Source organism: Strongylocentrotus purpuratus, unplaced genomic scaffold, assembly GCF_000002235.5.
Source record: "Strongylocentrotus purpuratus isolate Spur 01 unplaced genomic scaffold, Spur_5.0 spur5_scaffold_1, whole genome shotgun sequence".
Taxonomy (NCBI): Eukaryota; Metazoa; Echinodermata; class Echinoidea; order Camarodonta; family Strongylocentrotidae; genus Strongylocentrotus; species Strongylocentrotus purpuratus.
Genome location: NW_022145594.1, coordinates 45,500,402 through 45,516,842, shown reverse-complemented (window position 1 = coordinate 45,516,842; position 16,441 = coordinate 45,500,402). Strand labels below are relative to the sequence as shown.

Genomic DNA, 16,441 nt, shown 5'->3' with positions numbered 1-16,441 from the left:
TCTGTTTTGAGATGAACTTGTGAAATAGGGTTATTGTGAATGCTATGGACAATGAATGAGCAATCAACTGTGAAAAGCTCTATTGAGCGTTTCACCTGACGTCAGTACATACATGTATACAGTGTACACAGCTACTGGTCTGTTTACTCTCCTAGTTAAAGAGAAGGTTGAGTTCTGGGAAGAAGTGAACAAATAATTTGTGAGCGTTATAATTGTTATTACCAGTATGCAATTGTGGAATGAACATCAAATTAAAATTGTTCCCTGAAAAGCATGGTTCTTCAAATGCCTTAATATTCTAAATATGGCATGTAACAGCATACAAATCGGGACAGATTTTTATGCCACATGTTTGTGTAGTCCCATATACATCTGATCTTTATGTGTACAGTGATTGTAACTTCACCAAGACTGGGCCAAATTTCTTATCATTTTGATAATTCCAGAACCTTGCAGTACACACCAATACTTATAGATGATCAACCTTTTCTGATCGATTCCACACTGTTTCTTTCACAATGCAATCGCACTTTGCAGAACTCAACTTTATCTTTAAAGAGAAGGTTGGTTTAGTTATGATGATACTAACGTACATGTATTCAAATGCAAGGAATACTTTCAAAACTATATTTGTTTTTGACAACCTGAAAGCCTTGTTGAGGCTTGTCTGACAGAGCAACAAGTTATGCATGCACACTGGATTCCAAGTATTGTAGTTCAATTCATAAACAACAGGTAAATGAAATGACTTGTCACTGGGCCCCCCAAAAAGAAAGAATCAAGTTTTTCTTCTGCTTCTTCTTCTCCTCCTTCTGCTTATTCATTATCATGATCATCATGATCATCTTCTTCTTCTTCTTTTTATTCTTCTTCAGTTGCTTTGTCTTCTTTTTCTACTACTTCTCCTTCTCCTTCTTTTTGCTCTTCTCTTCTCCTCTTACTCCTACTGCTTCTATTTATTGTTTCTTCTTCTTCTTCTTCTTCTTCTTCTTCTTCTTCTTCTTCTTCTTCTCCTTCTTCTTCTCCTTGCTCTCCAATCTCCATTTTGTTATTCTCCTTCTCCTCTTCCTCCTAATTCTTCTACTTCTTCTTCTTCTTCTTCTTCTTCTCCTCCTCCTACTTCTTCTTCTTCTTCTTCTTCTTCTTCTTCTTCTTCTTCTTCTTCTTCTTCTTCTTCTTCTTCTTCTTCTTCTTCTTCTTCATCTTCTCCTTCTTCTCCCTCTTCTTCTTCTTCTCCTCCCTCTTCTTCTTCTTCTTCTCCCTCTTCTTCTTCGCGATACGTACTGATTGTTCTTCAAATGAACTCATACCAGAAATGTGATAAGAAACAGAGCTCTGAAAAGTTCTGTGCATTGTACATACAGTAAATATGACTTTCAGCAAGATTAAGTGTTATTTGCTTTCTAAATTCCTCTTATTGATGATTCCAAAAGCTCAAAGTAAACACCAATACCGGATCCATCTATACATGTACATTGTACATGTAGAGTTTGGGAGGTGGAAGAACACTCCGTGTGCTAGTTTTTCTTATGTCTACATGGGTGAACTTTAATAAATCAGGAACTTTGATGATTAGGGAACTTGTATGATTAATCAATGAGTTCGACAAGAGGGCATGTCATCTGCTGAGAACAAGAAGGGAGTTAAGCTTCTTTATACTGTTTGATTTAACCCTTTCGCAACAATTATTCCACTTGTTTTGGTTTAGCTCATACATGTACGTTATGATTCATAGCCCTATACAAATATACAAGATCCACAAGTAGAAAGGGTTACATTTTATGCATACACTGCTATCATTTTTGTTTCATGACTATGTTGCATTTGATACCAGGAAGTTTCAAAAGGAAAATAAGTTTTAAAATCCTGAAATTAAGAACACTTTGTGAGATTAAAAATCATTGTTTTTCGATCTGGCCATGTAATTAAATTTTTTAAAGATGATATTCCTGACCGTGTGTATCATTTTCAGAGACATTGCATACACATTTACATAGCGATCAAAGACAAATATCGTTGTTGCCAATTTGAAGAAAAATGTGTGATCAGTTTACCCCTGAAAAATAAATTGTGTTCTAAAAGGATTTATAATGCCCTTCTTGCTTTCCATGAGTCAACAGACTAAGAAACAGTAACTGTATTGTTTGATACAGTAATGATGTGAAACTATCATACATGTACATGTAGGCGTATCTGTACAGTGTATGTGGATGCCTTCCTTATGACATGAACTTTTAAGTATTATTGGTAATATGACTCATTAATGATAATGGTCATATTTGTATAGCGCTTTTAAGTTTTTATTACATCTCTAAGTGCTTTTGATTTTTAATATTATTACCCTGGTCATTGGATTCAATTGCTAATCTGAACATGATAGTGCATTCGCTCCGCTCCCTGGGGATTATTCCAGCCAGGCGCCATTTTACAAGCACACACATAATTTTTTACATCTAGAGATTTGTTGTCTTTGACGTACTGCAAAGTATGTGCATGGCTCAGATCAAGGGTACACTTACAAAAATGTAGATTGAACACTGGGAAATTGTTCAATTATCCAAAACCATGAGACCCAGACACAAATTAGCATTTTTATATTAGAAAGTACCATTGGGGGAAGCTCCAAACAAGTTTTCAGCTTCATTGAGTTCAAATTAAAGATTTTAGAGCAATTTTATGATGAAAAGAGGCCTATTTTCAGCACTTTTAACGTTACATTCAAAACATGCACTAATTGGATACCATATTTTTACTAATGGGATGCAAAACTTGTGATCTTTTTAAATCTTGATGTAGAATCTATGTAATAATTAACATTTCTGTTGAGTTAATTCCTATTATTTTACTTTCTTATTCCATTTACACGTGATACAATTTTTGTGATATGTACATACATGTAACTGTGGTGTCCTGCAAATTTCAAATCTTACTAACTGAAGAATGGTGTATAAATAATTGATTTATTTACAAGCTTGCAATGTTATAATGTTTAGTTTCACTTTATCTTTGATTTCTAATCAGATCATTTCATTCTGGGTCATGGTTTTAAAAATATTCAGATTTCTGAAAATGGAAAATGTTTGGTGTCCTGCAGTTATGAACATACCATGCAACAGAATCTATACAAAAACTTATTGTATTCTTTCAAAATGATAATGCAATGGTGTATATAGGTGAATGAAGAGCACTGATAACATTGGATTCCCCATTTTAACTTGTATGTGTGATTTAATCAACAATGAATGGACACCGAGTTATGTACGTGACGAGTTATGTACGTACACCATGTTTTTTTTTCTTCAATAAGACCACCTATATTTAGTTATTTGTTATGGTAAGGTAGTAAACAATGTATAAGACATACACACGTCTGATTTGGTGAGAAGAATATTACAAAATGTTGCAGTTTGAGCTTTTTCATGTCATGTACATAACTAAGACACCGTTATGAAAAGACACCGAGTTATGTACGTTACTACCAATCACAATTTGAAATAAATTATCATAAATGAATCAATTTATTTCTGTCAGCATGAATTGCACCCTTCTGCATTTTCATTTAAACAAACATTTATTGAATTTAAGGAATAAGAAGTTATAATTTGAATGTAAAACTACTTACTTTTGGTGTCCACAGTTATGTACGATTAAGTACAGAAATCTTACATTTCAGTCCTGAAATAGTAGTTTGCAAACTATTTACACATTGCAAATTATGTTTCATTCAGGAAACACATCATTCCTTCAATTGAAGTCGATATTAGACTAATGCAAAACCATATCTGACAATAAGGCAAAGAGAAAGCATCTAGAGAATAAGATGTACTGTACATAACTCGGTGTCCATATTTGTTTTGGCCAAATTCTAATAACTAAATTGAAAAAAGTTGATATGGCAATGGTTTTAAGTTTTGTTTAGGGTATGTTTTAACATCTCATGTACTTTGTTGACCAAAATTTAAATTATAAGAGAAATATCAGCATGAAGTGGACACCGAGTTATGTACGTAACATTTTTGATGATGTGATATTTAGCTACTGATTGCCACTTAACGGCAATTTGTTAAGGTCTGATTTTTTAGCTATACATGTACATGTATGTTGCATAATGTTTGCAGATTACAAAAATAATGTTGCCACAGTCTATAATTGACTTTTAAAATTCACCTCATATGTAACACTTTTGTGCCCTTGATCAGAGCCCTGCACACATGTAGTATGTACAGGTACATGTAAATATGTGGGGGAGCAGAAAGCGATTGAGTTCTTGAAAAAAAATCCTCAGCGAGCCAGAAGATTAAAAAGTGCTGCTGGCAAAGCTGAAAAGAAAGATGGTAATCAACTCCAGAAAATCTTACTTTAATAGTTAACAAAACGTCATGTCATCCTCCCATACTTTTTTTTCTCACTTTTCTTAATAGTACCATCTTGTCAACGAAGACCTTCTGGCAGGCTCTTATTATATGTAGGTCCACCAAGTCAGCTCCAACCTGGAGACCTTCACTTTTTAAAAGAGAATCCTAGAGTAAAGTTTCGATTTCATTTACTAGAATTCTTCAAGACCTCTTCAGAGCTACAGTGTACATTTAAATTGCATACATGTACAGTATGTGTGTGTCTGTGTGTTACAGACGTGAATCAATCAGATATGATTATTTACGTCTGTGGACCGACCTTTAGCGTCACCATCCGAAAGACGTGACTCAGTATTGAACCTGCGTCCTCGGCTGAATCAGTTTGTAACTTCCATTGTTAGCTGGATTACAGGCGCACGCCACAACGCCTGCTCTCATGTATTCTTTTATACATTTTCACTGTTCTCTGAACCATTATATCATGAGAGATCTTCCGTCAGGCCCTGGTAGAGGTCTACTGTACCAAGTTTGCTCCTCTAGATGGAAACTTTCGCTCTGAAGACCATCATCGCCCTTGCCTGCATTGACTACCGGTATATCTCACCTTTTAAGATTTTATATGTAGTAGAATGAGGAACTCATGAATTACCATAGTTCTTTTTTTTAGCTTTATACAGAGTTAAATCGTTCACTGTTCTCATTTTACCATTTCTTTTAGAACCATCGTGTCATGGAAGATCTTCCGTCAGGCCCTGACAGAGGTCCACCAAGTCCGCTCTTCGATGGAAACCTTCGCCCTGAAGACCACCATCGACCTCACCCGCAACGACTACATCTCCAACTTTGAGTTTGATGTCTTCACCCGCCTGTTTCAACCCTGGTCTACCCTACTCCGCAATTGGAACTGTCTAGCGGTCAACCACAGGGGATACATGTCCTTCATGACCTATGATGAGGTCAAGAACAGATTGGAACAGTACATTAGCAAGCCAGGGAGGTGAGTCGAGACAAAAGTTGATAGGAGCGGGAGGGATGGGAAATCATAAACACTCAATGTTCATGGGAGTGTTGAAAAAAACATTAGTACATCAAAAGTTTAATAAGTAGGCCTGTCTTCATCAGCTTGAGATTGCTAAATATCCAGCTATTTCAACTATCCCGATCGCAAATTATCCAGTTAGTTTGCGTCTTCATCAGCCCGAAGTTGCAATTAGCAAGATATTTGGTCAGGATAATCATCCCAAGATATCTGGGGATAGTTTGCAAAATATCCCGCTATTTGTCCAGTGCATCTTCACCAGCCCGAAGACTCGCACTATGCGCGAACGCTGAGCAAAATATCTTGAGCTAATTTCTCAAGGTCGAGTTTCAAGTTTTGAGGTCGAATCTCGAGCTGATGAAGACGCGATTTGTAACTTCGGGATTATTTCCCAAATCAGAAATAGCGGGCTATTTGGCAATCTCGAGCTGATGAAGAGAGTGAGAATGGATTGTTTGTACGATAACAATAATATACTCTGGGTTTGTGTTTTGAAGAGAGCTGTATTTGCAGGAAAACAAAATAAGAGCAATATATTCATACACAGTATTCATAGTCTTAATAAATTAATGCAAAATAATAGTCGGTAAGTACCCTGCATAGCCAATATACAGTACTGGTACATGTAGGTACCAGTATTGACTTTGTGAAAGCACATCAAACAACACTTATTTCCTTCCCTCTTTAAAAGATATTCTGACTACGTTTCGGGTCTGAAATGCACTTTATTATTTATGTAAATATGGATCTTATAGTTGCATATATCGTGTTCATATTTATACAAGATGTTGTAAAATTTGCAGTCATTAACTCACAAGTTCATACTTGTATGAATAACAAGGAAAAGAAATTAATATGTCTGGTGTACAATCCGCATGACAGAGCAATGACACTTGTTGGAAACGCCTTTTTGTTTGCCTTCTCTGTATCACCCACATCACAGATTGGTGATGTTCCTTGATTTTCCATTTGTATCAGAGTTGTTTACTTTGACAGATGTCCTTAAATATTTTGCAAAGTCGACAAAGCAAAAGAGGGGCAGTTTTTGGTTGGGGGGGGGGGGGATAAATGTTTTAAACTTTTGATCTTAAGAAAAAAAATTGTTGGATTTAAAACTAAAAATTAAGCATCAAATATCTGTGATTAGGATTCGTTTACCAAGTATTATGAGAGAGAGAGAGAGAGAGAGAGAGGAGTTTGGAGAATCTGACATTTTTTTTCCTTGGGGGGGGGGGGGGGGGGGTTTAAAAGAAATTATTGAACATATGTCTTCTTCATATAGCTTCTTCAAATATATCATGTAGATTGACATAAGAGGATTACATAATGTGCATGTGTGCACAATCCAAACGTTTCTGAATTAATATGGTGTTTTACAAAGGATACCTGGCATTTAAAGAAACATTTCCCTTTAAATTGTTGAAGAGGAAATGCACTGATCTGAGGAATCAACTGTTACACAGTACATGTAGCTACACATACGCAACTCATTCACATCATTCATCAATTCTTTTCCTGTTCGAGGGGCTTGAAATCTAATTTTAACTGAACCTCCTATTATGTGGAGCACTCCACTTGGAGAAAGAAATAAAAATGACAAGACAAGTGTTTTCTGAGTCTAAATATACATTTAATGGGCAACTTGACGTCTGGATGTAATTTACAGTGTCATGTACATGTATCTGGTGCAACATACAGTATTTTCACATTATGCAGTACATGATGAAGTGTAAATGATAATGATAATACTATCAAATATTTAGGAGCGCTAACAAAAATAAGTACCATAGTGCTTTTACAAAAACAAATATGAAATAAGGACGAAAATGTACAGTCTCACAGAAAGCAGATCACATAGATCACTGGGGGAAAAGTAAAGTTTGAGGGATCTAATGATCAATAAAACATAAATAAATAAAAAAATTAAATTAAAAAGTTTTGAGGGATCTTTTGAAGGTGTACATGTTTATGTGAGCTTTGTGTGACTGATTTATATTGATAATTTAAAAATTATTCATGATTTCCAAATCTATCGCATGCCCCAAACCAAATCACAGCAGCAATTTCCAAATATATGGGGCGGGGGGCTCGTGGGTTTAATATACTGTACCTGTACATGCCCACTTTAGAGCCAGTTGTAGCCAAGTTTGATTTCACTGCTGTCATAATTGCGGTTTTATGCCTTACAACCTGTACCTAGAGAGCTACATTTGAGTGTTTTAGGCTCACTCTTTATTTCATGATATACCTGTATAGGGTTATGTCCAGAAACTTTTCAGAGTATCAGACTTTCTTTGCTTACTTGAATGTCTGTAAGGAAAAATCAAAGATCAAATCAAATAATAATAATAATAATACAAACAATTTATATAGCGCTTGTGACACAAAAGTTTCAAAGCACTGTTCACAAATCAAGATTACTTTAAAAAAAATTAATATTACTAATGGAATTAACATTACTTAAATTACCAAGAAAACAAAATATTACTAACATAACTAAATGAATTAACATTACTTAAATTACCAAGAAGATCAAACATTACATTTTACTAAAAATCAATTGTGGTTCCATTCTCTTCATCTTCTTAGCTACATATTCCGCCTGAGCTGCACCCGGCTAGGCCAGTGGGCCATCGGCTACGTCACCCAGGACAAGACAATCCTACAAACCATTCCACAAAACAAGTCTCTCTGTCAGGCCCTCATCGATGGTAACAGGGAAGGATTGTAAGTATCCCTGTATTCAAAATGTCCTGATCCCAACTTTCATATAATTCTCTTTGAAAGAGTAGGCTAACTTGCGGACTTTAGGGAGGGGGGGGGGGGGGGGGGCTTCATGTACTTCATGTTGTCTGCTGTAATGAGCATAGCCACGTCCCTGGTTATGTAGCTAACTTTTTAGCCAACTAGAACAGAAGTTTAAGTTATCGGCAAAAACTCCTGAAGAATAAACAAAGATCTACTCTAAGATTGAATGATGAAAGATTATGTGTCCTAGATAAATGTAATTCAGAAGACATCCTATCGTGTATGTATAGGGGATTTGTTGCCTTACAACTCTTGATTTACCCTCCCAAACTGTAGATTAGGCTTCTATTTCACCAAAATATATCTGCTTTCTGTACCCTGAACAACCCGGCCTAACGTCGGTACTCACCAAACCTCCAGAAGAACTCATATATGTTAGAAATTTTAAAAAATGTATCTGCTTTCTTTTCTAGCTATCTGTACCCTGATGGCTGCGAGGACAACCCAGACCTAACGTCGGTACTTACCAAACCTCCAGAAGAACTGATCCACGTGACAGCAGACCAGTATGAGCTCTACTGCGAGATTGGATCCAGCTTCCAGCTCTGTAAGATCTGCACAGAGAACGACAAAGACATCAAGCTGGAACCCTGCGGGCATCTGCTCTGCTCACAGTGTCTTTCTGCCTGGCAGGTAAATGTCTTTGCGGATTACGGAAAGGAAGTTACAGCATTTAGGCGTTTAAAGAATTCTTTGCTGAAAAAAATGCCCTGTTTTAAGATGTGGGAGAGGGCTTGGGACAAAAACAAAACAAAAACAAACAAAGAAACGTGTAATACTGATTATATTTATTATTATTATTATTATTCATTTTTTTGGGGGGAAGGGAGAGACAGTAGGATAAAAAGGAGTCAATATGCTTTTCTTGCAGTCATAATATGGTGTCTTTCCTGAGCTTTTTATTCAGCCTCTTTTATCTTTTAACATGAAATGGAAGTTATTGAACAGAAAATTTATATTCATATTATTATAAATGGGTTCTGTCTTTCTTGAGCTTATTTTATACTTACAGAAAGATTTAATGGAATTATTGAACTGTATTTCAAAGTCAAGTTCATACCATGTCATTCCAAAGTGTGAAGTTTGAAGAGCAACCAGTACATTACACAGACGGCTGAGAGCCAGAAGGGTATTGATCTGTATCACTTAACACAGAGTTAACACCCTTCTGGCCCGCAGTATGTGACATGCTTGCCTAATGATGATGAACATACTTGCTTTCAGTATTCATTACCCAACAATTGGTACTCAAACTTTAAAGGGAGAAGCGTCACATAGTCTGCCAACAAAAAGTGCTTTTATTGGACTCTATCCAGTAAAGCATGTTGACTACTGGTAGGAAGTTAAACGCTTCATAGTTCAACCAAATAATACATATTTGTGAGTGCATTAATGCATAGCACTAAGGCACTTGCAAACATTTATTATTTGTTTTATAAGATGGGTCTACAATTCAATTCAATTCAAAGTTTTATTCAACACTCTTCATAAAAACATTTAAAACATACAAATACAGAATGGAATGATAAAAAACAAAATAGTGATAACAAATAACAATGGTAATTCATGAGAATATTTAGGATAGGCAGAAAGGAGGGATTCCTTAAATGAAAGCCTACCCTAAACACACACACACATACAGGAAAAAAAGAAACAAGAACAAAAAGAACAGAACAAAAACATACTAAAACATACTGTCATGTACAATCCGAGTACAATATAAGTTTAAAGTTGAGAAATTGATGGTAGCTATCACCAAAATGCACTCCCCATGCATGAATTTTTAAAACCTAACCCAGCCAGTCTAGCGTTGCATTTGATTGGCTCAAAAGAAAGCTATACGTCATGCCCTAGTCATAAATATCATAGTACACACGCATGCAGAATCTGATGCGATAATAATGTGATTGCATAGTGCAAAGCTATGTTTACGTAAAATAAATGACATCGCAAAAAAAAAATCGGGAGGATTACTGTAAACGAATCACTACCCAGGTCGAAACTTGTCCATAATCATTGTGACATTCCTGTTATGGTAGTCAAGAATCTTGCCCATTTAATTTTTATCTTCACCTCACCGTACCAATGCAAATATTCAAATGCAGCACTACAAGTATGATGGCTGGTCTAGGTTATGCTATGGTCACAAATGTTCGTACGAACGATAATTTCGTACGAATCTCCCTGTTTTTCCATTGTCTTCCCGAATTTCCATTGTTTGAAAATCGTTTGTACGGCTTTCGTAGCAGTTTGTAATGGCATTTGTGACCGAGGCTTTATGGTAAAAATGAATGCACGCACACGTGACCCATTTCGACGCTTCTCATTGGCTACATTCTATAACCCATTTTATGATAAGGGATCATGTATACTTGGTGGCCTCATCATACAGTATATCCACATTTACCAATTTGTTTTTTTAATGATTACAACTTTTTTAATCCATGACTTTTAATCTGTAACTGATCTGTTTCTACTTGAGGTTTTTGATATCTAAAATGATGCATTGCAAACAAATGGAGAGGTGCTCGTAAAGTATAACTTAAGTTGCCAATTTGTGTAGAGATCTTTAAAGTGTCAAAAATTTGTAACTTTCTTGATTTTACTTTCAATTCTGTATTATTTACGGTATGTTTTTATTCAAATCAACTTGATTTTTTTCAAAGGGTGTCTTTTCCCTTTAAGCATCACAACTATTCTCCCAATTACTTGTTGGGATCAAGTACATATCAGAAGCACTTCATCATCATTTCTCATCCATACCGAAATTGAAAACAAAACTTGTGCCTCCGAACAGAAAGTGATAGATAATTAACGATATATACCAGTACACGTCTACATGTATGCAGGAAGCCCCAATGGCACTGTGCATGTTATACATGTTATAGGAAGGGTATGGATAATAAATAATGAAGGGAATAATAGTTTGTAGTATATACATGTACTTTCCCATTGTTTATTTAATTTCAATTTATTTACGAACAAAAAGATGTTTTTTAATGATCATGCCAAATGTGGATATCCCATAGTTTGCGGTCAACCACACATGTGATAGTGAAAGTTTGTTCCTTAATAAAGTGACAGTCATTGGTTAGAAAGTCACATGTTCAGGAAATAAATTGCTCAGGATCATTTTATAATTAAATTTATTAAATTAAGTGTATAATATTTAATTATGAATGTTGTAATTGAATAATGAATATGTTCACTTAGAACTGCGTTGTAAAATATGGTCGAACACTCTCAATGCAATATACATGTAAGGCATTTTAATGATGATGATGACTTTTAACTGATTATTAAGTACCTTTTTCAGAGAAAAATGTACTTGAGCTTTTCCCATTGACATTCTAGTTCATATACTATACTGTATGGGAGCATATTCTTGAAAGCTTTGAATATTTGTGTAAGTAGAAACTTGATTGTGTAAATGTATCCCTCAATCAAAATATTCAAGATTCTATATAATTTATTGTCTGATTTAAATATATATATATATATATATATATATATATATACAAACAACATAAACAATATATGAATACAGTCAAGGATACGAAGAAAATACAACAATAATGATAACAATAATAATAATAACAATAATAGCAGTAACTAAACTGACATGTAAACTTGAAAACTGGCATTTAAAAATGAATCTCGATAATGCACAGAATGCATGGAATAAATGAGTTTAAAAGTACTCTGAAACATTCACCCCTCCTCTCCCAGAAAAGGGGTATGAGGAAAGAACAGAGAAAAGAACAAATGAGAGAGAGAGAGAGAGAGAGAGAGAGAGAGAGAGAGAGAGAGAAAGAGAGAGGGAGAGGGAGAGGGAGAGGGAGAGGGAGAGGGAGAGAGAGAGAGAGGGGGAGGAGTTGCATGGAGTAGAACAGAAAGGAAATGTGAGGGAGAAAGAGAAGGAGGGAGACAGAGAAGGTGACAGAAATCGAGGAGCTCTGGGAGGGAAGAGATGCATACATAGTATACTTTTTGTCAAATATCCAGTGTATAATTAAATATTACTTGTATGTTTTATTTTGTAACCCATTATTTCTCTCCTCTCTCTCTCTCTCCCTCTCTCTCTCCCACTTTCTCTCACTCTCTCTCTCTCTCTCTCTCTCACTGTCTTTTTTACCTTATCAGATGAGGATTAATTCAAACAGGGTAAGTTTAACAAGCACATTCTACAGGTTTTCTATTTCTAAGGAATATTATATTGTTAAATGTTTATTACTAAACAAACAAACGTAACATCAGGAATGAAAAATAGAAAAAAAATAGTAAAGTAAGTAATCTATGTAAAGATATGAATTTGAGAGGAAGTCTTTTAAAAGAATAAAACATAAAACTTTTTGTTGTAATTAAGTGTTTCAAACTGGCAAGTAGATACATTTTGAAATTGAACCTTGCAATTGCCCTACTGTCTTGTCTAGTAAACGGAGCTAAAGATATATATCTGAAGTAAGCTTTCTGGATAAATCACTATGTTTACATGGGTTTCAAATTGGCAACATGATGTCTATTTTGTGAGTAAATACATTTTGAAATTGAACTTTGCAATTGCCATTGTCAAATGGTCTTAAAAGTATGCATTACTTCCTGGTTCTGGAGTATTGTTTACTCAAGAAGGACAATGTGTCATGGAGAGGCTTCAGAAAGTACAAAGATTGCCCATAAAGATCTGGGGAGTGTTTCACAAAGAGTAAGATCGACTTTAAGTTGGACTTAACAATGGCCGGCCGTTCATGCCACTGTTCGCTCTCACCATTATGATCTTTAGATAATGTTTTTTCCTTCAATAATGAATTATCAAAAAAATGTAAATGCAGTAGATTTGTGACCAAAATTTGTACATGTACGTCCCTTGAGGGACCAATGCCAGTAAACGGTGAGAGCAAACAGTGGCATGAACGACCTGCCATATTTAAATCCAACTTAAAGTCGATCTTAGTCTTTGTGAAACACTCTCCTGGTGTCTTGTAAAGCCGCTTTCCACTGAGTTGGCTGTTATGGGCTACTTAAAATTTGTTGATATTCATAATCATAGTAAATATTCACATAAACACTAACTAACTCCATACATGGATTATTATGATAGGAAAGGAAAATACATGTAGAAAGATCACTCATAAAGATTTTAATTCCTGGAGAGACTTTAGATGTAGTTGGTCATTGTATTTAGTATGAGCTTATCAAATTTAGCTACTGTTCATAGTAATGATAATGATAATCATTGTAATGATTAAGTTTTATATGTAATTTAATTAATATAGTATAATTACATATGATTTCATAATTCAACATAAAATGGAATGTGCATCACCTTTACATGTACATACAGGTAATGATTATAAACATAACTAGATTGATTTTGTATGTAATAATCTTAAGTGGCTCTAACATTTGCTGACCAGATTAAATGTTTCATTGCTGAATTTGCCAGTTTGGACCTCGTGATAGTCATTCATGTTGAACTCCTTTTAAAAAAAAGGGGTTTTTAATTTTTTACCCAGGCCGCACAGGCAGGCATTGTACATGTAGGTTGCCGATTAGGACTTTAATAGGTGCTCAATGGCTCCTGGGGAAACTGTCATCATAGTCTCCAGAAATAGGAAATAATAAATCCTTAAGCACTTTCTGGGTCCTCTAGGAGACCAGTCAACATTGGTATTTGCTTATTTCAACCCCATAACATTAATGCTCATGGTTTCACATGGCCAATTTGAAACCCTGCATGACAAAGTAGTGATTTATAATTTTTTTTAGAAAGCTTCGTTAAATTATTGAGATATAATCCTAGTGTCTAGTATTTATGATACTGTGATATTTAAGTTTTATGCATACAGTTCTTTCTTGATAAGAAGACTTCTAAATCATATTTGCTTGTTCATGACATCGTGTTGCCAATTTAAAATCCTCCATCCTCACGCAGGACACTGATGGTCAGGGCTGTCCGTTCTGTCGCTGTGAGATCAGAGGATACTTTGATATTCAATTCTTATGCATACCGTTCTTCTTTCTTGCAAAGAAGACTAGAAGACTACTAAATCATATTTGCTTGTTCATGACATCGTGTTGCCAATTTGATATCCTCAATCCACTCGCAGGACACTGATGGTCAGGGCTGTCCATTCTGTCGCTGTGAGATCAGAGGAACAGAACCAATCATCATCGACCCCTACAGCCCCAATCGGATGAAGTCCGCTCGCAGGAAAGCAGAGGAGGAAAAAGAAAAAGAGGAAGAAAATAAAAAAGATCGAGATGATGATGTTGATGTGAGTCGAGTAAAAATAAATTGTAGATAATATTGTCATTTGTGAATAGATTATACTTTAAATTTGTGTTATTGGTATTTTGAGGGCAATTAATGGTAAAGGGTTTGCATTCATGATATCGAGTCTGTCTGGAAAAAGAAAATGGGAGGAGGAGAAAGAGGAGTATAAGACTGATGGAGACGATAAAATGGATGCAGGTCAAGTCAAAAAAAAATATCTGAAATTTTTCCCTGTTGAAAGTTAGTATTATAGTCAAGTCAAAAGAAATGGGTTTTAATTTCATGCTGTAGAAAAGTGAAGAAAAGTCCTGCAATTTTGTCTTGTTTTCAATTGATCCCTTGAATAAGATATTTAATTAGTTCGGAAGAAAACTAATGAAATCTTGGTAAATTTGGAAGATTTTACGACGTAAATGCGTGTCTCTTTGATTCTATGATTATTCATTAAATTTGTATGTTCTCTTTGATCACTTGGAGATTATCATGTGACTCAATTTGTTCTCTCTACCCAGCTTCCAACTAACCACGCCCCTACCCCGCCCATACCCACCCACATCCCTACTCCACCTGTACCCGACGAACCTGTCTACGCCGCCCCTAAAAAGAAGAACCAGGCGCACCCCTTACCAAGCGTTCCTGGTCTCCCTCCACGCCCCTCCCCCATCTCCTCCCCAGTCCACTCCCCTAACATCTCGCCAAGGTCCTCGGTCCAGTACGGGGGTGCGAGCAACGGGACCGGTCCCTTGTCACCGACACCCCTTCTGCCACCCAGGAGGTACCTGAATGATGGGAGCACGGAGGAAGGGCAGCAAGATGACCCGGAGGGGTCGTATCAAAATACTGGTAAGGATCCTCACAGACATCAGAATTCTATATTGAACCTGCATTTCAATAGAAACTTGTAGCTATTGAAAGGACATTTCATCATGGAAGTGAAGATTATACAGAACTGGAAGACCAGAGCCCTGTCTTACAAAGAGCGCAACTATGTAATAAGAGACAGGAGACTGCAAACCTGCGATTGATTGGAAGACTTGCGATTGATTTGGATCAATCGTAACTTTTTGTAAGACAGGGCCCAGAATTCTAGTGTAGCCGTATTCCAGATTTATTACTAAATTATACCCTCTTTGCATTGTATCAATTGAGGATGACATATTTTGTTTCCATTCAGGTCAAAGTTCACCTTAATTTTTCAATCTACAGGAATCCGATGCAACTTGTGAATTCATCCATGTCCTCACTTCAACTTTTTTTCTCATTTGAAATCCTTGCATATCTATTTCATGTCATTTCATGCTCTTTCTTGCATTGTGTTCAAAACATCCCCCTCCTCCAAAAAATAAAGAAGAAGAAAAGCAAAAGCAAAGGACGGTTATGACACACTTTTGCTAATGAATGAAAATGCATCGTTACCCTGAAGGTCAATCTACTTTTGCTCATGTTGCATTTTGCTCTAGAAATCCCTTTTTATTTTCTCATTCACATATTTTTTCTGAAAGAAATACTCCCTTATACATGCATATCTTTCTCCTGGTATTCCATGTTTATTCTGCGCTTATATTTCCTACTCTTTAAAAAAAATGCATATTCAATAAAAGCATATTGGGGTAGTAAATAAATATTTAGGCAACTGACCTAAAATGCGCAAATTTGTAAATTCTGCAGATAAGCAAATTTCTGTTTGGAGCAATCCTTGCAAACTTTTGTTAAGAGAGGAAAAATGGAAAAAAAATTCTTCTAATACTTGTTTTACCAAAAAAAATGAAAAAGTTTGAATTCATGCTGATAATTTGTATAAAAGCTGCAGTGGAAGCCAACCGTTTCCTAGGGTGTTTCATTTGTTTATGGATGCTCTTGAGTAAGCCTGTTTCTGAACTGCAAGAAATTAAATATGTAAAATTGCCAGCTTTGTGCATTAAAAATATCCTCTCCTTTCTGAAAATGACTTCAAACAAAATAAAA

At 35.6% G+C, this 16,441-nt stretch overlaps 1 protein-coding gene across 6 annotated transcripts in view; it reads left to right on the top strand.

The window, feature by feature from the left end:
• LOC100890602 (E3 ubiquitin-protein ligase CBL-B-B) overlaps positions 1-16,441 on the top strand; it is a 36,366-nt gene that overhangs the window by 8,163 nt on the left and 11,762 nt on the right. For 5 of the 6 annotated variants that reach the window (XR_004062782.1, XM_030978312.1, XM_030978309.1 and 2 more), the window contains exons 2-8: positions 5,074-5,352; positions 7,984-8,121; positions 8,616-8,835; positions 12,346-12,366; positions 14,135-14,173; positions 14,349-14,477; positions 14,989-15,319. Coding sequence is in view for 5 of the 6 variants with exons in the window: in XM_030978312.1 (XP_030834172.1) it covers positions 5,074-5,352; positions 7,984-8,121; positions 8,616-8,835; positions 12,346-12,366; positions 14,135-14,173; positions 14,349-14,477; positions 14,989-15,319 (1,157 nt within the window). In the remaining variant the exon portion in view is untranslated. Of the gene's footprint in view, positions 1-5,073; positions 5,353-7,983; positions 8,122-8,615; positions 8,836-12,345; positions 12,367-14,134; positions 14,174-14,309; positions 14,478-14,988; positions 15,320-16,441 lie in introns of all 6 variants that reach the window. The other variant, XM_030978310.1, reaches the window with a different exon arrangement.